The following is a 24,916-nucleotide window of genomic DNA, read 5'->3' as shown; positions in this document are numbered from 1 at the left end:
TATTTTGCCAAAGTGTGGCAAACCCTGCGTTGGGCCATCTTGGGCCATCTCAAACATTATCCAGAGTGTTGTCTCACAGAAGCAACCTGACCCTCTAAGTTCTGAGGAAAAGGGAGGGGCCTGCAGCAGCCAGCAAACAGCTAATGCTATGCCTCATCTGACCTCCCGTCTCAAAGACAAAGCCACACACTCTGAGGATTTGGGTGGGGGAGGGGGTTAAGATCACCCAACAATAAATCATGGCTAACCTTTATTGAGCACCGTGTGTCAGTTACTGTGCTAAGCACTTCACTCACATCCTCGGAGCCTGAGATCACCAGCCAATACGCAGAGGAACTGGGATTTAGAGCAAGGTTCTGAAGCCACACTTTCTCCACCATGGGAAACAATGTAAAAACCCTCTGAGGCATTCTTTATTGATGATTTCACTTTTATTTTGCAGAAAAATGCTATGATTGAAAGCCTGCAGGAACAAGTAAACAACGCCAAAGAGAAGCTAGTGAGGCTGATGTCAGCTGAGTGCACCCTCGACCCCGCAGAGTGGGCTGTCCCTCCTGCCTCCTCCCACAGCAAGAACATCCTGGTTGCAACCTCTGCCCATAGCCTGGTAGGTCAGGGGCCTTCAGAATGCCTCTCTGACTCTCAGAATGATACCAGTGTGGTTGTGCAGGACTCCCAGAACACAAGTGTACAAAGCCTGGAGCCGGCTGTGAAGGACACCAGCTCCTCCCCAGGGCAGAAGGAGAAAACGTCTAACTTGAAAGACATTTCTGATCATTTAAATTTGGGCTGCAGCCAGAAGCCACGGCCTGAGCAAAGCCAAGGAGCAGAAAGACAAGACCAAGTACTCATGAACTACCCCCAGAATCTCATGCCAGCGGGAGAAGACCCCGTTCCCCAGAGACAGGGGCAGCTGGAGAACTCAGAGGAACCCCAAAAGCGGCTGTCAAGGGTCAATTCAGTGATCAGGGAGAAGCTTCAGGAAGTCTTACAAGATCTGGGCCTGGGTCCCGAGCCTCCCCTCCCCTCTTCCCTGTCCTGTCCACAGCAGCCCTGGAAGAGCAGTGCTACCCACAGCTTCCAGAAGATTCCCCTCACCAAGGAGCTCGGCTTTAGCCCATACATGGTGAGGAGAAGGCGGGCTGCACTGCAGGCTCGCTCACATTTTCCAGGCTCTATACCTTCATATGTGGGGCATCGTGCAAATAGGACTGTTTCTGGGGCACACAGTGGGAGGCTAAACGTGCGCAGTAGGGACAGTGTCTGCCTGGATCCCCAAACGGCAGATTCCAGAGTCCCAAATTCCTCTTCCAGGAAGACTTCACTACTCCCAGATCCTCAAGGCAAGCCGGACACCCTGGAGGGCAGCAAACAAAGCCACACAGAGCCCCAGGGTGCCGTAGGGAACCATGCAGCCTTTCCCCACCAGCCTTCTGGCTCTGACCGGGCACCGTGTCCTGCTGCCCCACACCTATCCAGAGCCTCACCAGACATTCTGGAGCAGCGGCAGCTGCTGCCCCTGGGATTCCCACGCTGTCCCTCCATGTCCCCTCCATGCAGCTACCTTGACACTGAGTCCAGCAGCTCAGACGAGCTCTTCTGCCACTGCCACCGGCCCTACTGTGAAATCTGCTTCCAGAGCTCCTCTGATTCCAGTGACAGTGGTTCATCAGACACCGACCCTGACCCTGCTGGTGGGCTGGCTTCCTGGGAGAAGCTGTGGGCCCGCTCAAAGCCTATCGTGAACTTCAAGGACGACTTGAAGCCCACACTGGTGTGAAAAGCAGCAAAGTGAGTCTGGATATAGAGGTCAGTTCAGGACAAGCCTTACCAAGGCCTCTAGGTGGAAGGCCAGTTGTGGCCTTCGGGAAACAGATCGGTCCCCTAAATTGATCAAGCCTTTATCATGTTTCAGCTGTGCTCATTTGAGCACTGTGCTACCTTGAGCTCTTCTCAATCTATCAAAAGAGGAGTATTGCCTGTCTTGTTACTACCTCACAGCATCCCTGTGAAAGACTTGGTTGAGCGACCTTAAAAAATAACTTTTAGATAAAAGGTGCTAAATGAGCACAGAGGGTCTTCTGTCCTGGTCAGTCTGTATGCTATGAAACTCTTAATATATACCAGGTGGAGAACTATGCAGACATACAGATGGATAGATGCAAGGAAAGTTTCTGCAGAACCAGAACCAGACTGGGACCCATCAAACTGGCCTTCTGGTGGACAGACCTGCTAGGAAGATGAGTCTCTTACATTCTTGCGTGCCCCACTCTTGGCAGGGGGTGGTTGTATTTCTGCTGAAGTTTGTGAACACGACCACCCTTCATTTCCAGCTTCCGGCTCAGCTCAGAGTCACCTGTACACCACTGTTTGGTGCACATGTCTTTCCGCCATTATGACATCTCACCAGCTTTCCTGAGACTGTCAGGTCTCCATGGGCCCATAGGCTGCCCAGGTCTTGTTCCTGAGCTCAGATGATACCAGAGGCCCGGACTGTCTCCTTGTCCCTGTGGCCCATCCCTTTGACTTTTCTGGTGGTACAGTTTTGTACCGGGTCAGGGCAGCAGGTGGGGGAAGCACACACCAGTAATTTCTGATGGGGTAGGAGAGGCCCTGTTTGTCAAGAGGTGGTTTTGGTGCCATTGGGATTACATGAGCACCGACAGCTATGTAAACCTGGGAATACAAAATGGGGAAATATAAAGGAAAAAATGTGGGAGAAGGCAGGAAAAGAGAATAGGTTTTGAATATTGAACTTGAGTCTAGCGTGGTACTTGGCAATATAAAATTTCAGGAACTCCTTATGACAACCCTGTGAAGTAGGCACTTTTGTTCCCATTTCACGGATGGGGAATATGGGGAATTTGAGGCTTAGAGAACTGAGGTAACTTCCCCAGACATCACACTGCTAGAGAGTGGCCCATGTAGGACTTGCCTACAATTCATGGGACTCCCAAGTTGGTAGATTTCCCTGAGGGCACATCTCTTCCCTGACTCTCCTGGGAGTGACCAGCAGGGCTGGGCAGGCCAGACAGGAGTGCAAGGGAGTGCTCATTCTGCAGTGTGAGCAGAGGCTCCTAGCCTCAGGCAGCAGTCACCCCACCCCCCACCGCCTCACTACCCCAGGGGCCCCCCCACAACTCCCACCAGAGCCAGGGACTTGGTGAAGAACAAGGGTAGGAGACAGAACGGCCCCCAGTGCCACAGGGAAAGCACAACTGGGTCCACTTTGCTTTAAGCGACTGTTGTTTACAGGCCATCCCCCACCCCTACCCCGTGTGTGTTCGTCTTTGTGCATACATGTTTGTGTGCAGGAGTTTGGGCCTCATTAGATATGCTTGCAGGGGGGCAGTTGGCTCCAGAAGTCTCACAGAAGATTGATCCTGAACTCTCAGGGCCTACTGACACTTGATGAATCTCTAGACACTGGACTGGGAAGCCCTTCTGGTAGCACGGATTCCTCTACTGTCTACTTTTAAATGCAAATGTCATAATTTATTCTGTGTGTGGGTTTGTAGTTTCCACTTGTGCTGTTTGTACGCTGTCCAAGTGACACCTTAATAAACCAGAAATGGCTCCCAAATCAAGTCTCTCTAGAAATTGTAGTCTCGTGCCACAGAGCACGAGTAGTAGTCTCGTGTAGACCGAACCACCCAGGGAGCAGAAATGAAGCAGCTATCAGAGTTGCCACTGGCTTGCCCCAACTTCCAAGTATATCTTCTTCTTTTTTTTTAATTATGATATGATGTACTACTTGTTTCAGGGGTACAGGTCTGTGTATCATCAGTCTTACACAATTCACAGTACTCACCATAGCACATATCCTCCCCAATGTCCTAGCTTGCATTTATAACAGATTCTTCTGTGGTCTCCTCAGGCAGCTTCCTATCCCAGAACCACCTGCTCCAGTGGATAGAAGAAACTCTGGAGACCCTCCACTCTTCCAAACCATGGCAGTGGGTCCTATAGTTGGGCTTCACCTCCTTTAGCTTCTAGCAACCTCCCATTCATTAATGTGGACTATGGAGGCTCTACACCTGGCACTCCTTCTAGCTTCTTCCTCCCTCTGCAACTATACCTTCAGTCCCACCATCTCAGCACTATCACTTCTCCTTCCCTCTTCTATCTAGAATCTCTTTCTCTACTTTGTGCACCTTGTAAATTACTCATCCTTCAAGACTCAAGTAGAGTCTGAACACCCCCCCCCAAATAAAATGGACTGACCCCCTAGTTAAATATAGAAGAATATCTGCAGGCCCATGTTTTGAACTTAGTTATATAGAGGCTTCTACTCCCCATGTTACCTAGAATTACTTTGTAATCTTTGATAGACTTGATTGAAGAGATGGAGAATCTACCTGAATTTTCCTTGGTTATCATTTGGTTCAAAAACTGTATGTCATGGAGCGTCTGCGTGGCTCAGTCACGCAGGTTAAGCATCTGGCTCTTGATTTCAGCTCAGGTCATGGTCTCATGGGTCATGGAATCAAGTCCCAAATTGGGCTCATGATCAGCAGGGAATCTGCTTGAAGTTTCTCTCCCTCTCCCTCTGCTCCTCCCCACATCACACTCACTCAAGTTCTCTCTCTCAAATAAATAAATAAATATTAAAAAAAAAAAACTCTGTGCCAAATATCATGACTGCCCACCTCAAATACTGTCTCTAGATCTAGTGTTTACTCAGTGTACTCATCCCCATTCCTCACCACCTCCCTTCCTAGATCTTTTACCCCAAACCAGCTAACCCAGTGATGAAATTCTTAAAGGGATGAATGTGTCATGGCTTTTGGATGCTCTTGACTGTTATGTCCTCAGAGAAAGGGTAGGACCTTGTGCAAAGGAATCTGGAAAAGCAAAAGGAAACATTGCATCTACACCTGTATGTATGTCTTTCTTGGTTTTAAGGTCTGGCATGGAGCCAAGCGTGATTCTGACCCAAGCATCTCTTCTCCTGCTGATTAAAATCTTGATTTAAGGTTCCAAGTTGAAGGTTCCCACCCTGATCCCAAAGTCTAGTCCTTTCTCCTGGCCTGTGACAAACTCTTTCCTTAAAGGATCAACTTGGCCTTCCTGGAGCTCATAGCAGAGAAAAAAGCATCAGGATGTAGGAGGCTTGTTTTTAAAGAACCATATCACTTCTAAAATGGTGAAGAGAAAAGTCAACGCAGGTTCCACAAAATCTCTTCTGTATCTGTATTTATTATTATATTTAGATGTATCTCCTGCGCAGATTACAAGTTGCTGAAAGCACTGAGTTTGTCTTCTCCATCTTTATGTCCTCCAGAGTAGCCATCAGAGAGTTTCACACTAAGTTGAAGCACAATAAATGCTTGTCAGATGGATTTCTGGACAGATAAGTGGATAAAACAAAGGAAGGCAGAGAACCAGTTCTGGGGTTAGCGAAGCAGCAGAAAGGGAGGCAGAGCCATCTGGTTTCACTGCTTTCCAATGAATTAAAAGTAAGAAACAATATCACTAAAAGACCCAGAATAACTGAATTCTGAAAATGACAGTGCTTTAAGTCTCTTAGGGAGAAGGGGGATAGAATGATAGAATTAATGGAAGAGAAGCAAGAAAGTTACAGGGATTAAGGTCCTCTTTTAAGATGTTTTCATCACAGACTTGTTACTGAGTAACCAGCAGCATTAGTAGGAGGACAGTCTGTTCATCTTTCTCACCATCAGCTTAGTTAGTCCCCTTTCTCAGAGCCCCAAACAAAGCACTTTCTCCATACCCTTTGGCTGCTACACTTCCCCCAGTAACACCATCTGGGCTTTGTCAAGGGAGGTCTAGTGCAGAGATGGCATTTGAGAGCTGAATGCAAGGAGAAAGGTTATTCTTTGTACTCAGACTTGGCTCTTCCTCACCTCTGGTACCTACTCTGATCTCTTTCTCCCTGACATGTTCCTCATTTTAAGAATCCAGCCAAGCTGCATTTGAATCAGGGAGCATCTTGGGATGCTCAGTGCACTATTGAGGTCACAAAGAGGCAGGAAATGCCAGTGTAACAAGACAAAATTACCGGTTATGAGCTTGACAAGATCTGGGTCAGTGTTTCCCAACCCTTTTCATTCTTTGACTTACCTTTGGATGTCTAAATATACTAAAAAGACAGGCTCAGAGAATAAGTGCTTGGGAGCGGCCCTGGCAAGGTCTGCAGGTAACTAAGAGAAAAGCAAAAGCACAGGAAAAAAGAAGGGAAGGAGGACAAGAAGTTCAAAGAACAGAGAGAGACAGGAAGATGTGGTGACGGAGGGAGGAAGACGGAGAACAAAAGGCATCCTGCTTAGCTTTGTCAGTGGATGGACTGGGCAATTGCCTCTCTTGTAAAGGAATGTGCTGGCTCCAGCTCTGAGTTAGAGAAAGTGAAGCTCACTTCTGTGAAGAAAGACAGGGATACCCTTGTAGAGCCCTTTCTTCGGTACATATGTGACCATCAGTTCATTTCTCGACTTTCCCCATAAGACGGTGAGCTTCTTGAGCCTACAACTTGTTTGTAATTATCTTGCTGTCCCCCGCACCTAGCACTGTGCCCAGCACATGGCTGATGCTCAGCAGATGTTTGTCAAAAGACATAAATCAAAAGAAGAGCAGCCTAGCCAGAACGGTCAAAAGGGGGACCACTCACAAGAGCTGAGGTCACCCGGGAAGCAAGGTTCAGGTATTTCATCATGGATGACTGTGTGGTAGGTTCACTTTGTTTTAACAAATCCCTTGTTAGAACACCTGAAAGCTTTGTCAAAAGAAGGCATTATAGAGGAACTCTCTTCTCCACTAATTTTAGTACAATAGTTTTCCTCACGGCAATGCCAGGGCTTAAAGTCGCCCTTGTGTCCGTGTGACTTCCAGCAAGTTGCATAACCTCTTTGTGGCTCAGTTCCCCCAAATGCAAACTGGGATAATAACACCTACCTCATGGAGTTGTTATGAGGATTCAATGAATTAATGCTTATAAAACGGCTGAACTATGACTGGCACAGAGTAAGCATTATAGAAGCATGTGTCTTGGAAAGTTATTTGGAAAACACAAATTTACAACTAGAAATCCTGTTTTCTTGCTTTATGCCCCAATCCCCCTTCTTCGTGTTCAGTTTGTTCCTGAGGGAAGGATCTTCTAAATAGATTTGGAAAAGGAAGGATTACCCTTTGGTTCAGCCCACTTCTTGGGCAACAGAAATTTCTCCTTCAACCCTTTCTAGGTCAGGCACAGTTTGGGGAGCAGAGCCACCTGCAGGACTCAAATATTAGGGTAGGCCTAGAAGAAAAGGTGTAGTTGGAAAGTCAGGAAATCTGATTTTGTTTCAGGGGGAGCCAAAGGACACGACTAATATCCTTGATAGAAATATTTTGGATTTTTATAATAGAAAAAAATACTTACTGGGTGTCACTTAATACTTGTCTCACTTAAGATCTATAGCCATGCCATGAAGTAGTTCTTGTTTCCGTTTTACAGATGAGGAAACTGTCACCAGGAGAGGCCAGGTTAACTAGCCCAACGTCACACAACTGTGTAGAGGCAGAACCAAAGCCTGAACTGAAATTTGACTTGATTCCAAAGCCGTTTTTGGATTCCCTGACACAAGTTCCAGAGCATGTGCTACAGGCGTGCTACCAGAAGACAGAAGGAATTTCAACCCGGCAGGACAGGGGCCCAGGCTGAGGTTTTCTTAGGACACCAAGGTTTCCTTAGGAAAAGCAAGCTGGTCAAGTTCTATAAGCCTATTGCAAAACCTCCCTTGCTGAGTCATTGAACAGTGTCCTGGAGGGAGCTTTCTAAAGCTACCTGGTCTCTCCCGCCTCCTGAAGGAAGCTCAATGCCACGGACACTTGATTCTGAAAAGATGTTAACTCCCTTGTTTGAAACAGTATGGCCAGTCCTCCAAGCTGGAAGTTTTTTCTCAAGCACTGCGCCCTTGAAGGGGCACAAGATGATGAAGCTGGACAAGGGTTCCAGAAGACCCCATGATGGCTAGAAACACTGCAGACCACAGATCTGCTGAGACTCAGGGAGGGCCACAGAATCTCTTCAACTCAAGTCCATTTCACTGAAAAACTTTCATTGTGCCCACTTCCTCAAAATGAAATCTCACCTTGGTTTGGGGTTCGAGGTTCTCCATTACGGAGTTCTGCCCTCCCTCATTCTCCACTTGCCTGAAACTCTCCTCCTTGCTTCTGCCAAATGGGTTTTTGCCTGTTACCAGAGCATGCCAGCACTACCTCAGGCTCTAACTTTTGTTCACACCAACCCATCTCTCCCACCCTGGCCTGAAGTGACCTCACTTTCTTCTGGCTGGTTCCAACTGGCCTCAGAATTCATCTAATGATAAATTATATACTCCTGTGATGCCCTGACAACAATTCCATTGTTTGGAGCTGTTACAGAAATCCTTTATTGTTAAATTTTCACATGTTCATTCCTTACCCCTCCAACTAAATTATCAGAGACTGGAAGGCAAAAGCAATGTCTGATTTATCATTTCATGTCCACAATATCTTGGAGGTGCCTGCTGCCTTGTAGATCCCAACCATTTCTAGGTTTTTAAAGACTGACCAACTCTCTTTCTGTTCCTTCCTTTCTGTTTGCTCAAAAGTATCTTGATTAAGCCGACAGAACCCAAGTTGTGAGATCCCTAAAACTCTGGACCTAATTTCCCCCAACACTTTCAAAACAAACAAATAAATAAAAACCAGCAACAACAAAAAACACTTCTCTAGTTGGTTCCTATGAACACCCTCAGGAAGCATAAGGGTCCTAAAAAGAGGGAGACCGGGTTATTTTGGTTGTGTTCCTACTACTCCCACCATAAAATAAAGGACAGAATTGGAAACAGAATACGGATCTGTCAACATATTCTGAAGGCACAAGCAGGCACTTTGACACTCAGGAAAAGGAGGCCATACCAGTGGAATGCAGCCAGATGTCTTATTTCCAGCAGTTATCCCAGTCTTACACCAGAGCTGCAAGAGTCTCATGACTGGGCAGAGTGGCTTGGGTCTTGCGCTATAAGCCGTTGCTGTCAATCCACATCCTAAAGGGATTTCTTCTCTCTGAAGCTCTGCCTACAGTTTCCAGGTGATCCCAGATCAAGGTAGGGTCTTTATATTAACTTTTTTTTTTTTTTTTTTTTTTTTAGTTCACAAGGTGATTTTCAGGTGCAGCCAGAGTTGAGAGCTACTAGACTTTTGCTCTGGCCTCCTGGAATGCCAGAAGGAAGCTCCAGCTTCTATCCATCATCTCCATCCCCATGCGTTGCCCAGCCCCCAGTCTGGAGCAATCTCACTCTTCCCTAAACACAGCTCCCAGGTATAAGGGAAGGCAGATGGACTATGAACATTCTGGACCCTGCTATACTCTCTCTTAGCTCTTCTTTCATCTCAAGCATAGATTCTTCCTCCTCCATGAGCCTTTTCCTGTCTGTACACTTTGGCACACTGCACCTTCCCTCTGCAACAGTTATGATCCAACACCCGTCCAGCACATACTTACTTATCACGTGGCACTGGAATGCAGCCCCTTACATGGGCTTTATCTTTATCTCTCTCCTGAAATCCCAAGCTCCTCAGAGTCATTCTTCGAACTTCTTTTTGCTCTGACAGGGATGAGCCTGGAATGGACATAAAATGCTTGAATATTGAATGGAGACGGAGAGAGTGAAGAGAATGAGGAGGGAAATATTTTTACTCAACAAATATGTATTACACATCTATCATAAAGCAGGTAGAAAGACAGTAAACTAACAAGAGTTAGAATAATTTCCAACATAAAGTGTAATAAAAAATAAACCAGAATAAAAAGATGGGGAATGAATAAATGAATGAATTTATCAAATGTCTAGTAAATTCAAATTCCACAAACACTTAATTTCTATCCACCCAGGGTTTTCCACCAGATTGTACAACAGTGGGGGGAGGCTACTGGGTTTTTATACTATTTTGTTAAGGCCATCATAACAAAGTACTAGGGACTGGGGGAGCTTAAACAACAGAACTTTATTGTCTTATAGCCTGGAGGGTATAAGTCCAAACTCAAGATGTCAGCAGGACTGATTCCTTCTATGGTTTGTGAATGATCTGTGCCAGGCGTCTCTCCCTAGTGTGTATCCTAATGACTTGACTTTACAACTTAATTTCCTTTGTAAAAATAAAACAAAACTCTGTCTCCAAATAAAGTACATTTGAGGTACTGGGGGTAAAGACTTGAACATATGAATTTTGGGGGAACACAGTTCATCTCATAACAGTGTCCAAACAGTGTTTTTACCTTTCTATCAAGATCTACGTACCATTGGGGTTTACCAATTAAAGATTATTTTAGGGAGCGCCTGGGTGGCTCAGTGGGTTAAAGCCTCTGCCTTCGGCTCAGGTCATGATCCCAGGATCCTGGGATTGAGCCCCACATCTGGCTCTCTGCTCAGCAGGGAGCCTGCTTCCCTTCCTCTCTCTGCCTGCCTCTCTGACTGCTTGTGATCCCTGTCTATCAAATACATTTTTAAAAAATAAATAAATAAAGATTATTTTAGTCAGTTGTAACCTCCTTGAGGGTAGGAACTCTGTTGTTCATAACTATTTCCCAAGTTACTAGGGCCACGTCTGGCATGTAGAAGATAATTTACAAATGTTAGATTGAATTCATTTTTGTTCTAGAAAACTCAGGGCAAAGGGTGAAGCCATTTAACCCAGGAAATCAAAATAGGTTGATAGCCCGCAGCAATTCCTGAAATTCTCTGAGTCAAAGGAAATTATGTTTCCATGACACAGAATCTGTTTCTGGATTTCTTAATTAGGGGTATTTGCATGATGAGAGGAGACTTGCTTCCCTCCTCTCAAAGCAATGGCCTCTGCCTCTGCCATCGGAATTATCTCTACAGCAACTCGGGTGAGTCACAGAGAGAAGGTCTGGCTCTCAGTGGGGAACGAACAGCAGGAGAGAGGGAAAACATCTTAAGATAGAGACCCCTTATGGATGTACAGGAGGAAAGGAGGGCCCATAGCTCAGCCTCTCAGTAACAAATGCAAGAGAAACGTCAAAACAGTTTTAATTGACTGTCTCCCCACCTCAGAGTTATGCTGTTGCTTCCCTTTCAACAAATGGCTCAGCAAAAAGGCCTCCAAAGCCCCATACCAACTGGGCTCTTGCCCTCAGTCCCTGGACCAATTTTGAAAAGTTCAACATCCAAAACCCGGAAAGAAGACACGGTGGGTATGAGACGTATGAGCTCTTAGCACCATCCTGCCTCACAGTCTTTGATTCCTTGAAGCCTCCTGTGTGCTTGCACTGTTCCCTACAGATCGAATAGTGTAATTCAGTCTAGCCACCACAGATTCTCTGAATGCATGTATTCCTTACCTGAAGACATGGTTCCCACATCCTCTTCCATCACTAAACACATTGAATGAAGATCTCACTTAGCAAGCCTTTATCAGCGTGGACAGAATTTTGATAAAGATCTTATTTGAGAGAGAGAGAGAGAGAGAGAGTGTGTAAGCATGAGCAGGGGAGGTAGCAGAAGGAGAGAGAGAAGCAGACTCTCCGCTGAACAGGGAACCCAATGCAGGGCTTGATCCCAGGACTCTGGGATCATGACCTGAGCTGAAGGCAGACATTTAACCGACTGAGCCCCCCAAGTGCCCCAAGCGGACAGCATTCTTTTTTTTTTTTTTTTAAGATTTTATTTATTTATTTGACAGAGAGAGATCACAAGTAGATGGAGAGGCAGATAGAGAGAGAGAGAGAGAGGGAAGCAGGCTCCCTGCTGAGCAGAGAGCCAGATGCGGGACTCGATCCCAGGACCCTGAGATCATGACCTGAGCCAAAGGCAGCGGCTTAACCCACTGAGCCACCCAGGCGCCCCAGAGGGTCCAAGTGGACAGCATTCTTAAGATCTATTCAGAAACCCAGAAACAGAAACCAGATGGTTAAGCAGGAAAGTGTTCCATGCTTTCTCTTCTACCAACTAGCAGCCTGTATCAGGTATCCAGTTCTCCAGGTTGGACACCAAACAAAACTCTAAGAAAGGCAAGACACAGCAAATGTTGGAGAGGCTGTGGAGAAAGGGGAAGCCCATTACACTGTTGATGGGAATGCAAGTTGGTACATCCACTTTGGAAAACCATGTGGAGGTTCCTCAAAAAATTAAAAATAGAGCTACCCTCTGTCCCTGCAATTGCACTATTGGGTATTTACCCCAAAGATACAGATGCATGAAAAGAAGGGCCATATGCACCCAAGTGTTCATAGCAGCAATGTCCACAATAGCCAAACTATGGAAAGAGCCAAGATGCCCTTCAACAGACGAATGGATAAAAAAGATGTGGTCCATATATACAATCGAATATTACTCAGCCATCAGAAAGGATGAATACCCAACTTTTGGATGGTACTAGAGGGGATTATGCCAAGTCAAGCAGAGGAGGTCAAGCAGAGAAGGTCAAGCAGAGCTAGTCAATTATCATAGGTTTCATTTATTTGTGGAACATAAGGAATAGCATGGAGGATCTTAGGAGAATGAAGGGAAAAATGAAGGGGGGAAATTGGAAGGAGATACGAACCATGACAGACTATGAACTCTGGGAAACAAACTGAGGGTTTTAGAGGGGAGGGCGTGGAAGGACGGGTTAACCCAGTGATGGGTATTAAGGAGGGAACATATTGCATGGAGCACTGAGTGCTATATGTAAACAATGCATCATGGAACACTACATCGAAAACTAATGATGTACCACATGGTGACTAACACAACATAACAAAAAATTTAAAAAATTTTTTTTAAATTCTAAAAAGACTTTTGGAAGATGATCCACAAAGCTAAGACAGGTCAACCAGAATTCCAAATACTAAAGAAAGAAGAAAAGAAGAGAATCTTTTGCTCATATGGCTGTGAAGAGGCTGCAGACAAGCCACAGCACAGCTGAAAACATTTGAAAACCATTAAACTGAGGCTGTCAGCAGTGCCTCTAAGGGAAAGACATGGAGATGGCCGAAACCAAATCCTTGAACTACAGCTTCCCAAGGGATCTCTGGGGAGAGGACTCTTACAGCAAATGCACACAGCTTATGACTACAGGACTTTCAACCTTCATTCCAGGAAGTTGGACTAGACCACGTGAAAGCTAGGAGGAATTGGTTTTCCACTCTAACCTTTGGCGTACTTCTCAAATGAAGAAATTGTTTTCGGAGAATCACAAGGTCTCTCTGAGATTTTTTTTAATTTGACTTTTTATTTGAATAATAATATAAAAATAATTCTTAGCTTGTTCTCAATCATCTGGATGACTGTTTAAGAATGCTCTGTGAAATTTCAGTACCTAAGGTTGCGCTTTGTGAAGGTTTACGCAAGCAAAGCTTAAATGGCATCAAGGTCTGCTTGCTGTTTAAGTGAGGATGTTGAAATGGTTTGAGTGTAAAAAAGTAGTGGGAGAACAAGTCATCACATGGCAAATGGTAAACGTGGAAGACTGTGTTGTCCAAAAATGGGCTCAGCGATACTCCTAGTCCTACGTGCTTCTTTGAAACCTGGTCACTATCACATCAAGGGTAGAGTCTGTAACCCCTCCCCTTTGACCTCAGTGGGCTTTTGTGACCACTTCAACAAGTAGAATGTGATAGAAGTGATGCTGCCTGGGGCACCTGGGTGGCTCAATGGGTTAAAGCCTCTGCCTTTGGCTCAGGTCATGATCTCAGGGTCATGGGATGGAGCCCCGTATCGGGCTCTCTGCTCAGCAAGGAGCCTGCTTCTCCCCCTCTCTCTCTCTCTCTGCCTGCTGCTTTGCCAACTGTGATTTCTGTCTGTCAAATAAATAAATAAAAATCTTAAAAAGAAGAAAAAGAAGAAGAGATGATGCCTGAATTCCCAGGCTAAGTTATAAAAAAGATAGAGATTTCTTCTGGTCCTTTTTTTCTGGTCCTTTCTATCTGAACACTTGCCCTTGGGACATAGCTCTATGTTGAGAAGAAGCTCAGGACCCATGAAGAACCACATCTAGGTCTTCTGGCTAGAAGATCCAGACAAGGTCCCAGTGAGCAGATGGTGTCAATTGCCAGACATGTCAGCAAGCAAGCTTTCGGATCAAGGGCTGGCAGTTTCTGAACTGGCCGAACCTGACCTATTGCCTATTTTTATAAATAGTTTAATTGGAACACGACCATGCCCATCCATTTTTCTGTGGCTTCTTTTTTTGCTACAATGACAGTGTTTAGTAGTTACAACAAACGATATGGTCTACAAGGGTAAAAATAACATACTATCTGGTTTTTTACAGAAAAACTTTACTGGCCTAGAATCATTAGATTATTCTAGGTCCCATTCTTCTAGCCACCTTAGGTAAGTCCCAAGCAGAGGCCTCTGCTCGGTTGGGGCAGGGACGAGCCATTCTTAGTGAACTCTGCCCAAATCACAGATTTGTGAGCAGTACAAGTGTTGTTTCAAGCCACAAATTTTGGGGTTGCTTGTTTCCTAGCAATAGATAACTGGCACAGTTTTATAAGCATGCTGTATTCAAGAGGACCTGGCCAGAGCAGGTAATTCCATATTCAGATTCTACTGCTTAGAGCTTATCTTTGTGTTTACCAACTTGCAGCAGTTCATTAGCTGCAAGAAGTAAATAATTGCAGTGAAGGATTTTTCCATTCCCAACTCTAATAGGAATTAGATTAGATGCCCCCTGTACTTCAGATTTTAATAACATCACAATGCTAATCTTATCTCCAAGAAAAGATAATTTTACATTATTATCTAGTAACACTTCATTAAATTGGTCTTCAAGAATCGCTTGCTGCCACCTTATGGGTAAGTGTGTGGTCTGATTATCTTGCGTTACCAAACCAAGCTTTGACGTTACTAGTGACATTTTCTGCAAGACACTATGCAAACGGTTTATTCTCTGCATTAAAACAATTGAAGTCAAAATGTAGGAAAGAAATTAAATATACAGCCAGAACCGGAAGTCTTTAAATTATTAACCAATTAGCGGGTTTTGTTTTAGCAAAACATCATCTCTCACATTAAATTTAATCATATAGGATTTTGTGGATTTTGGGGGGTTAGTTTGATAATTTGGTTTTCTAACTGTTTAAGCTGCAAATAGAGCATAGGATTCATATTTACATTTATCTCTGTGTGTGTGTGTGTGTGTTCATGCACAGAAGCAACATCAGAATAGGTGATAGAGTAAATCTGTAATATATCATTTTTCTTTTTAAAAGAGACCTGTACAGACACAAAAAATGCTGTATGATTCCCACTGATATAAGTTACCTAGAATAGTCAAATTCACAGAAATAGGAAGTAGAATAGTGTCACCAGGGCTTGGGGATAAAGAGAAAATGGGGAGCAATTATTTAATGGGTATGGAATTTCAGTAGGAGATGATGAGAAATTTCTGGAAATGGATGGTGGTGACGGTTACACAAAAATATGAATGGACTCACTGCCACTGAATTTTATACTTAAAAATGGTTAAAATGGTAGATTTTATGTTATTTATATTTGATCAAATTAAAAAAAAGAAAGATGTTGGTACCTTACCCAAATCCCAGCCCAAGCCAAAAGCAGCTGAGAGTCTCCCCAGGCCATTTCCCCTTAGGCCTAGATGCTTAACGTAGACCTTTGAGGTTTTAACTGTCAAGGGTGAATAGAGCCCTTTCTTAAAGGGGCACCAAAGAATTAGAGCCCAGGGGAACAGCATCTCTCCCTGTCTTGCTCAGACTGGAAGCAGCACCAGCCTGAGACACTCACGCCTGGACTTTTGGTAACAAGCCCCTTACAGCCCCTGAGCAGGGGAGGAAAGAAGGATTCCAGAGAGAAGCCCAGGCACTCTGAAAGAAGGCCGTCCACCCACAGGCACTCAAAAGTCTCACCCTCATTCTGGTTTTGTCCCACACCAAAGGGGAACTCCTCCTTCTAGAAGAGGGTGATCTTTGAGCAAGACTGGAGACTGAGGAATGCTTCCAAGGGAAGTGGAGGCCCAGTGGAGGAAACGGGGTAATTAGAAGGGAGATTCTGGGGTAGGCATTCAGAGGGAAGGACTGGCCTCTCAGAGGTGCCAGACTCTGTGCTTTACATTCTTTATCACCTTTAAAAATCTTCACAATAACATTAACTGTTTTTGTCTCCATTCTATAGAAAAAGAAACTGAGGCAAGAGCTAACTTGCCTGCGTTGTCTCAGAGCTCAGAAGCCACGATGAGAACAAGGTCTGTCTAATTATAATAGCCTGGTTCCTGCCCCTTCTTCCTCCTTGTCCTCCATGGACAGGTTCTAATCCTCCCTCTCACCTGCTCTCTAATGATTCTGCCTCACTACACACCAGCCTCCTCATCTGAAAAGACCTCTTCACAGCCTTGAAGGAGCCCTTGGACTCCCTCTGAGTAGTGTAAGAATTTGGCAAATAGCAAAGAACCCCAGAGAAGTGGAGTCCAGCAGAAAAACTGACACCAGAAGAAAGCCATGTCAGACCCCTCACGGAGCCAGAGAGCCCCCTACCTTCCCACATCATGCGGGGGCACTGATTCGGGATTTCTTTCTTGAGAGCCTTTAATTTAACATGCGGGTTTACCTAGAAACAAAGCCCTTCTATAAGAAAGCTAAGCATGCTAAACATTCTTTACAGGCAATTAGTACCGCAGCCCTTTCTAGCCACGCTGTTTGAAAATAGCTCTAAAAATAATATCTTGAGCAGTTTCTCTTTGCTCCTTCCCAGGAGAAGGTAAACAAGTAAACTCAAAGGCAGCTGCTGCCTGGCCACCTCTTCCTGTATTTGTTTCTTGTCTCTCAGGGACAGGCCACGCCTCGACCCCCACCCCTGCTCTTCCTGCTCTCCACTGGTCCTCCATCAGTTCCTCTCCTTGACCAAATTAGACACAGGAGCAGCTGTGGTCACAGGCATTTTCTTAGTAATTCTTTACACTTTCTTATGAATTAATTTTTTTGTGTGTAATACTGCCCATTTTTATCATTGGGCAAATGTTCCCCTGGAAACAAACCAAGGCACCAGGACCTGGAAGAGGGTGGAAGAGGTTATACTAAATGGCTTGTGGAGGCCATGTGGTTACCTGAAGGAACTGTACTGAAACTATAAACACCTAGAAGGAACATAGGCAGTAAGCTCATTGACATCCATCATAGCAATGCTTTTTGGATCTGGTTCCAAAGACAAGGGAAATGAAAGCAAAAATTAAAAATGGGACTACATCAGACTAGAAAGCTGCAAAGTGGAGGAAACCATCAATAAAGCAAAAAGACAACATAATTAACAGGAGATATTTCAAGTCATATATCTGGTAAGGTTTTTGTATCCAAAATATATAATAAACTCATACAACTCAATAACAATAACCAGAAAAAAAATAAAAAAACAAAAAAAAACCCACAACCCCCCCACCCAGTAATCGAATGTTTAAAAGGACGGAGGAGGGACACCTGGGTGGCACAATCAGTTAAACATCTGATTCCTGGTTTGAGCTCAGGTCAAGATCTCAGGGTCATGAGATTGAGCCACAGCAAGCACCATATTGAGCTCCACGCTCAGCACAGGGTCTCCTTAAGACTTTCTCACCCTCTTCCTGTGCCCCTCCGCCCCATTCACATGTGCACTCTCTCTCTCTCTCAAATAAGTAAATAAGTAAATGTTTAAAAAAGAAAAGAAAAAGGACAAAGGATCTCAACAGACATTCTTCAGAAGAAAATGTATAGATGGCCTACAGACACATGAAAAGATGTTCAACATCACTAATCATCAGGGAAATGCAAATAAGAACCACAATGAGATATTATCGCACCCAGGCAGAATAGCTAGAATAAAAAAGACAAGAAATAACAAGTATTGGCAAGGATGTGGGGAAAAGGGAACTGTTGTGTGCTGTTATGGCTATATAACTTGGAGTAGCCACCATGGAAAAGAATATGAAGTTTCCTCAAAAAATTTACCACATGATCCAGCAATTTCACTACTGGGTATCTAACTGAAAAAATGGAAACATTAATTTGAAAAGATACATGTATGTCTATGTTCATTGAGGCATTATTCACCATAGCCAAGATATGGAAACAACCTCGGTGTCCATAAATGGATGAATGGATAAAGAAGTCTTCTTTATTTTCTTTTTCCATTCATCCATTGGTAGTTGCATGAATATACATATTATACACACACACACACATATACACACACAATGGAATACTAGTCAGCCATAAAAGAAGAATGAAATCTTACAATTGCAATAACATGGGTGAAACTTGATGGTATTATGCCAAGTAAAATAAGTCAGAGAAAGACAAATACTGCATTATTTCACTTACATGTGAAACAAACAAAACAAAACAAAACCCAGACTCATAGATACAGAGAACAGATTGGTGGTGACCAGAAAGGTGGAGGGCTTCTTGGGGCGGGGGGGATGCTGGGCAAAATGGTTAAAGGGGATTGAGAAGTACAAAACTCCAGTTATAAAATAATGAAATCATGGGGATGCAATGTACAACATAGGGAATATAGTTAATCATATTGGTTAACTTTGTAAAGTGACAGTTGGTAACTAGACTTATGGTAACCATTTTGCAATTCATACAAAGGTCAATCACTATGTTGTACACCTGAGTATATCAATTATACCTCAATAAGTTTTTCTAAAAGTGGAAAAAAAGAAAGAAACAATGGATGCCTAGAAGGGAGCTCACATTTGTGGGTCTGGGCCACTAGATGGCAATTATGCCCCTTTGCCCTATTATTGCAGCAGAACCTAGACAACTGGCCTGTCCCTGGAGCACTTTGGTGTCTTTCTGGTGAAAAGATCTTTGAGATCTTTTCTCATAAATACACCCTTTCATTATAGCAACAACTGTTTCTTATCTACCTTTACCTTTACTAACGATACTTATTAAAAACTCAGAGAAGCATTAAAATAAGAGGGTTTTCCCTCATACCTCAGTAGAAGCTCCATCTGACCAAATATTTATGTAATATTAGCAAGAGCCTTTGCCCCACTTTCAGTCACCTTTCTGGTTTTGTGTGCTTTGGAAAACCTTGGTCCTGGGAACTTTTCTTTGGAGGCGCTTTTTCTTCCCAGCCTTTCCCTCAAGGAAGCCTGTCAGGATACTCTGGTTAGACTACCCTGCCATGTTTCCTTCAGCTGAAAAAGTCCTCACTGCCATGCCACTCTTCTGTGAAGTCTTTCCTACATCTTTTCCCAAACCTTAGCCCTACCCTCCTTACCACCTATGTTCAAACCACATTTGTCATACAACTACTAAAGAGTTAATACATCATTCCATTGTTATTTGCCTACATGTGTCTTCCTCACTAGATGGCAAGTGTCTAGAGAGCAGGGACAAAGTTTTATTACTTATTTCTGATTCCTACAGTGCCCAGCCCAGCAAGCTGCCAACTATCATTGAGACAGCAGGCAGAGATTGAAGAGAAAATAACCCTGTTACCTTCTTCAAAGTTCCAGCTGTCCAGAACTAACCATTATCCAGTCCCAGAACAATTTCACATCTCTTCTGGCCTGTCCTAGGACCTGAAGAGTTGACTCACCATTGACATCACTAGGTGAGTGGGTGAGGAATGAGTGTGTTTAGGTGAGTATTTGAGGTAATATAAGTGCAGTAGGGTACAAATACTGACAGATGTCTGGATTCCTTTTTGGACATTAACCAGTTCCCTTATCTCTGCTTGCTCACAAAGAAATGTTATTGGTCTGGGAGGAGATTACAAAGGCCAAGTGGATTAAGGCCATTTTCATTTGTCTTAAAGGTGACTTCCTTTCCAGCTGTAAGAAACTTATATCCACAGAAGGATATAATTTGGAATTATATCCTGGAATGTTTTTCCTCTGCTCTCTTTCCTTCAAAGCCATGCAGCTGGAGTGTAGTCCTGGGACCAGCAGTATAAGTACTACCTGGAACTTGCTAGAAATGCAGAATCTCAGACCCCACCCAGATCTGCTGAGTCAGAGTCTACATTTTTACAAAATCCCCAGGTGATTCACATGCACATTAAAGTGTGAGAAGACCGATCTATAACATACCTGGAGGCCACAGGATTTCATGGGAATGTAGTATCTTTGTACACTCTGGTCCCAAAAAAGTCAAGGTCACAGTAGGATGAGTCAAATTCTTCACACCATCAGAGTTTAACAGAAAGTCCATTATTTGGCAATGCTGGGGCATTAAACAGCCCTAATACTTCCTCAAGGTATTAGGAATTAAACCTAAAGCCCCCACTGATGAAAACCTGGACCCCAGACCAAGGTCTTTGTCAGATTCTTCGAAGATTCCCCAACAGTGATTAGGTGATGATATGGTGGTCACCTGGGGTAGTGTATAGACCAGGTAAAGACAATGAATGAAGCTTTTCTTTCTTTCTTTAAGATTTTATTTATTTATTTCACAGAGAGAGAGAGAGAGAGAGAGAGAGAGAAAGACCACAATTAGACAGAGAGGCAGGCAGGGAGAAGGGGGTGGAAGCATGCTCCCCACCGAGCAGAAAGCCCGATGTGGAGTTCAATCCAGGACCCTGAGATCATGACCCAAGCCAAAGGCAGAGGCTTAACCCACTGAGCCACCCAGGGACTCTGAAGCCTTTCTCATAGGCTCTGAAGAACCACTACGGTCCACGTGAGGTTTTCTTAGTAACTGCAGCAGACAAGTCTAAGAAATAGCAAGCCAATTGGGGTGGGAGTGAGAGAGTCATGTGATAGTGACTGGGCTCGCTTCAGACTCAGGAAGTCTGATGAGGCCCAGGACTAAACGATGGTAAATGCCAGAAATCCTCCACAGTGCGGTAAGCCCAGTAAGCCCTGGGCCTGACTTCAGCCACCCTCTTCTATGTTTGGAGCAGAACACTGTTCCCAGGGCTTCTTACGGTCTGATGAGTGATGGGTCAGAGCAGAGCATGTCTCACAGATGATAGGAATTGAGTCTTCCAAGGAAGGGAGACCATACCATTCATGAAACTGTACATAGCCTCTGTTTGTACCAAAGCTTCTGCCTGAGAGATGAACAGCCACAAGGCAAGACAGCAGGCAGCCTGAGGGACAGGCAGCCAGCATGTTCATGGCCAGGTTCATATGGAAAAATCTCCCGAGGGCCTATAGGACACTGTGTGGGGTCCAGGACCCCCCAGTTAACACCTGACAATAAAGCAAGGACTGGTGCTCAGGAAACAGGCAGAAAATTAACTGTGCTAATGAAGTTCCAAAAAACAGGGGTGCCTGCAGTTAGAACAGCCAAAATTTACAAGACAGTAAACAACAAGTGGTGGAGGAGATGTGGAGAAAGGGGAACCCTCTTACACTGTTGGTGGGAATGCAAGTTGGTGCAGCCACTTTGGAGAACAGTGTGGAGATTCCTTAATAAATTAAAAATAGAGCTACCCTATGACCCTGCAATTGCACTACTGGGTATTTAACCCAAAGATACAGGTGCAGTCAAAAGAAGAGCCATCTGTACCCCAATGTTCATAGCAGCAATGGCCACAGTCGCCAAACTGTGGACAGAACCAAGATGCCCTTCAACAGACAAATGGATAAAGAAGATATATATGGCCCATATATACAGTGGAGTATTATGCCTCCATCAGAAAGGATGAATACCCAATTTTTGTATCAAGATGGATGGGACTGGAAGAGATTATGCTGAGTGAAATAAGTCAAGCAGAGAGAGTCCATTATCATATGGCTTGACTTACTTGTGGAGCATAAGGAATAACATTGGGAGAAGGAGAGGAGAAAGGTGTTGGGGGAAATCGGAGAGGGAGACAAATCGTAAGAGACCGTAGACACTGAGAAACAAACTGAGGGTTTTGGAGGGGACAGCGGTGGTTGGTTGGGTGAGCCTGGTGGTGGGTATTAAGGAGGGCACGTATTGCATGGAGCATTGGGTGTGGTGCATAAACAATAAATCTTGGAACACTGAAAAAATAAAATTAAAAAATGAAAAACAAAAAACAGGGATGCCTAGGTGGCTCAGTTGGCTAAGCAGCTGCCTTTGGCTCAGGTCATGATTTCAGGGTCTTGGTATCGAGTCCTACATCAGGCTTCCTGCTCAGCAGAGAGCCTACTTCTCTCTCTCCCTCTGCCTGCCGCTCTGGTTACTTTGTGCTCTTACCCTATCTCTCTGTCAAATAAATAAATTAAAATCTTTAAATAAAAATAATAAAAAAAGAAAGTTCAAAAAACAGAGCTAAGTAAGGCAAAGAAATGAAAGTTGCTTTCATAAACTTTAATAAAGATAAAAAGTAGAAATGGAAGAAAATGAGGTCAAAGGAGGAAAACATGGGATGGGGTTGGGACTGAAGACTATTCCATCTGCAGCTCGATCTTATCAGGCGTTGACCTCGGTCTCTAGAAAGCTTGTATCATTTAGTTTCTTGTTTATCTTTTCCTTGGTGTGCAGGCAGTGACTCCTTGCTTCTCTTCTTCCAACTCAGGTCCTAATGGAATCCTTTCTTTCCCTGTCTCCAACCACATTGGTTTTTCCTAAGAGAATCTGAAGGAGGCCAACAGTCCCTAGCGTGGAAGCTATTGCTGACTCACAAAGTGACCAGTCAGAAATTGGTCCTGGACCAATGTGAACACAGGTGTACCTTTGATGAGATACACACACACACACACACACACACACACACACACATATGCATATATGAATATCTATTATACATAAATTTATGATATGATACCAGTTTAATAACATTTTCATATTTCTGAACTTTGTGGTAACAGTTTAGTAATAACAATATTTGTGTTAAACTATTACCACAAAAATTACCCATAATCCTTTCACCTAAACACAACTATTTTTACCTATCATTTTTGTGTGCCTGAAAATGACAAGTAAACACATCTGAATATAACCCATGTTGTCCCAGGCCACACCTGTCTGAAATAAAATAGTCAGTAATGGTAAAAATGGCATTGCCATGGCTCTGCTGTCACCTTCAATTTTGGGAAATCTGACCACTCTCACTCTCACATTCCACCCAACTATTCCTGGGAGTCCTGAAGTAAGTAGGAATATAGATGAGGATGATCTCTTAAGTCTTCCCAAACAAGGTTTTTTTAGTTACACAGCGATCTCGACCATCCCTCCCCCACTCCGTTTTAACCTCCTACATGTCTCTACACCCCAACTGTAATTCATTCTCCAACATCTCCACCCCATAGGGCCCTACTGGCTCATTACAGATTTAGAGTCTTCTCTACAGTCCTCCCCTCCTCCCCTTCATCCCTTCATAAGGCTCTCAATGTTCTTACAAGACTCTGGTTCTCCAACATGATCCATAAGTATTAGGCTAAAAGACAGGCTTAATGGATGATGAGGTTCTGCACTTAGAGTCATACAAGTGGACACAATCCTAGGCAGACCTTCAGTTGGTGTCACCAGCGCTATAGAAGTAGCTCCCCATCCAGAAAATCTATCAAGGCTCAAGTGATGGATGGTGGGGTTAATGTGGGAGAGAATTTTAAAATTGCTTCCTCTAAATGGTTATTTTAAAATTTATGATCTCCTGCTTAAATGATTAATGGTAGTAAATGGTGACACCACTCACACCCTGACTTCTCCATTGAGAACTGGAAAGTTGGATGGTTTTTGTTATAAGAATTCAAAGGATTGACTCAACTGGGCTAGGAAAGCAGGTTTCTCATACAGAACATGAGATCTCCTTATTAGAGATAGGAAAAACTGATTATGGGTAAGAAGAGCTGGTGAAGGTTTTTTACGTGGGAAAGATGGTATAAACATAGGCACAGAGGCAAAAGAGTACAAGACTTGCTCAGTCACACATTTGGTTTTAACTACAGGTTCATGTAGGGAAACAGTAGTAGATGCTACTGGAAAGATAGATTTGGGGCTGTCACATTGAAGAGAAATCTTAACACCAGCTCAGGAATCTGGATTTTTGCTGAAGGCACAGGGAAATACTGAAATATTTTGTGCATGTAAATAACATGATGAGATTGGCATTTTAAAGAAAATTGTTCTGGTGCTTGTATTCAGAAAACATAGGAGAGAAAATATGAAGGAGATAAAGACAAATATATTTAACTGTACCTAAATCTTTGAATTTCTTTGAGACTTGCTTTAAATCGCTTGTTTAAATATAGTTATTGCTAATGCTAGTAAGTGTATCATTGAGTACATATTATTCTTGACAATCTAAAAAATTCTATATTTGATAACAAAAAATATATACATGAAGAAGCACTCCTTGTTACTCTATTAACCATGCTTATAGGAAACTCAGCTGCTTAAAACAGACTAAACCAGACCAGAATGGTTCTGGTAAGGACAAGGTGCAATTTGGGGCTCCCTGGAAACTGCTTTCCTTCAAAACTTGTCTTTACAGATTGCTGAATGGTTTTGTGAGTTCCAAATATCTTCTCAATAAGTACCTCTTCCATCTAAATCAGCCTTGGTCAGCTTCAACCTTGCAGAAACTTTAATTCTACAATTTCCTCACAGAATTTCCACCTTTAATTTTTCCATTGCCTTACTTTAGCCAGCTCCTTATTTGTAATTTGGTGTTTGGGGTCCTACTGCTGATCCAGCTCAGGATCCGTGATCCCTGAATCTGGTGCCAAGAATTGGGTCAAAGTACCATTTCTCCTTGTACCAACGAATACCCTTTAATTCTGGCAAGCCTGGAAAAGGAAAGTAGCAGGGAAAAAAAAATCATCAAAATCTGGGTATTATAACAACAGAGGCAATCTGGGAAAATTATGAGCCAATTTTAGTTTTCTTTTTTGCAGTTGTCTACACTAAAAATTTATATTTTTTAAGTGTAATAACTATGACCATATGTAATCCATTAACAACTAAATAGAGTTTATCCATATTAGCACAGTTTTTAAAAAATATACCCAACTTGGGTGCCTGCGTGTGTCAGTGGGTTAAAGACTCTGCCTTTGGCTCGGGTCATGA

General features: G+C 43.7%; 2 protein-coding genes across 5 annotated transcripts in view; one reads left to right on the top strand and one right to left on the bottom strand.

Annotated features, from left to right (window-relative positions):
* The window catches only part of GPR156 (G protein-coupled receptor 156), a 100,648-nt gene extending 97,065 nt beyond the window's left edge, over positions 1–3,583 (top strand). The window contains exon 10 of the mRNA XM_082711923.1: positions 443–3,583. Coding sequence (XP_082568049.1) covers positions 443–1,780 — 1,338 coding nt within the window. The 3' untranslated portion in view covers positions 1,781–3,583. The remainder of the gene's footprint in view (positions 1–442) is intronic.
* A 1,596-nt stretch (positions 3,584–5,179) lies between these two features.
* LOC309853782 (uncharacterized protein) overlaps positions 5,180–24,916 on the bottom strand; it is a gene marked incomplete at its 5' end in the record, with an annotated part of 62,282 nt that continues 42,545 nt past the window's right edge. For 2 of the 4 annotated variants that reach the window (XM_082712262.1, XM_082712263.1), the window contains 2 exons: positions 5,180–5,307; positions 9,488–9,605. Of the gene's footprint in view, positions 5,346–9,487; positions 9,606–22,201; positions 24,637–24,916 lie in introns of those variants that run through there. The other 2 variants (XM_082712264.1, XM_082712265.1) reach the window with 2 other exon arrangements.

The sequence above is a fragment of the Mustela nivalis genome, assembly GCF_964662115.1.
Source record: "Mustela nivalis genome assembly, chromosome: 1".
Lineage (NCBI taxonomy): Eukaryota > Metazoa > Chordata > Mammalia > Carnivora > Mustelidae > Mustela > Mustela nivalis.
The sequence above is the reverse complement of the archived record's forward strand: the minus strand, read 5'-3'. Positions and strand labels throughout refer to the sequence as shown.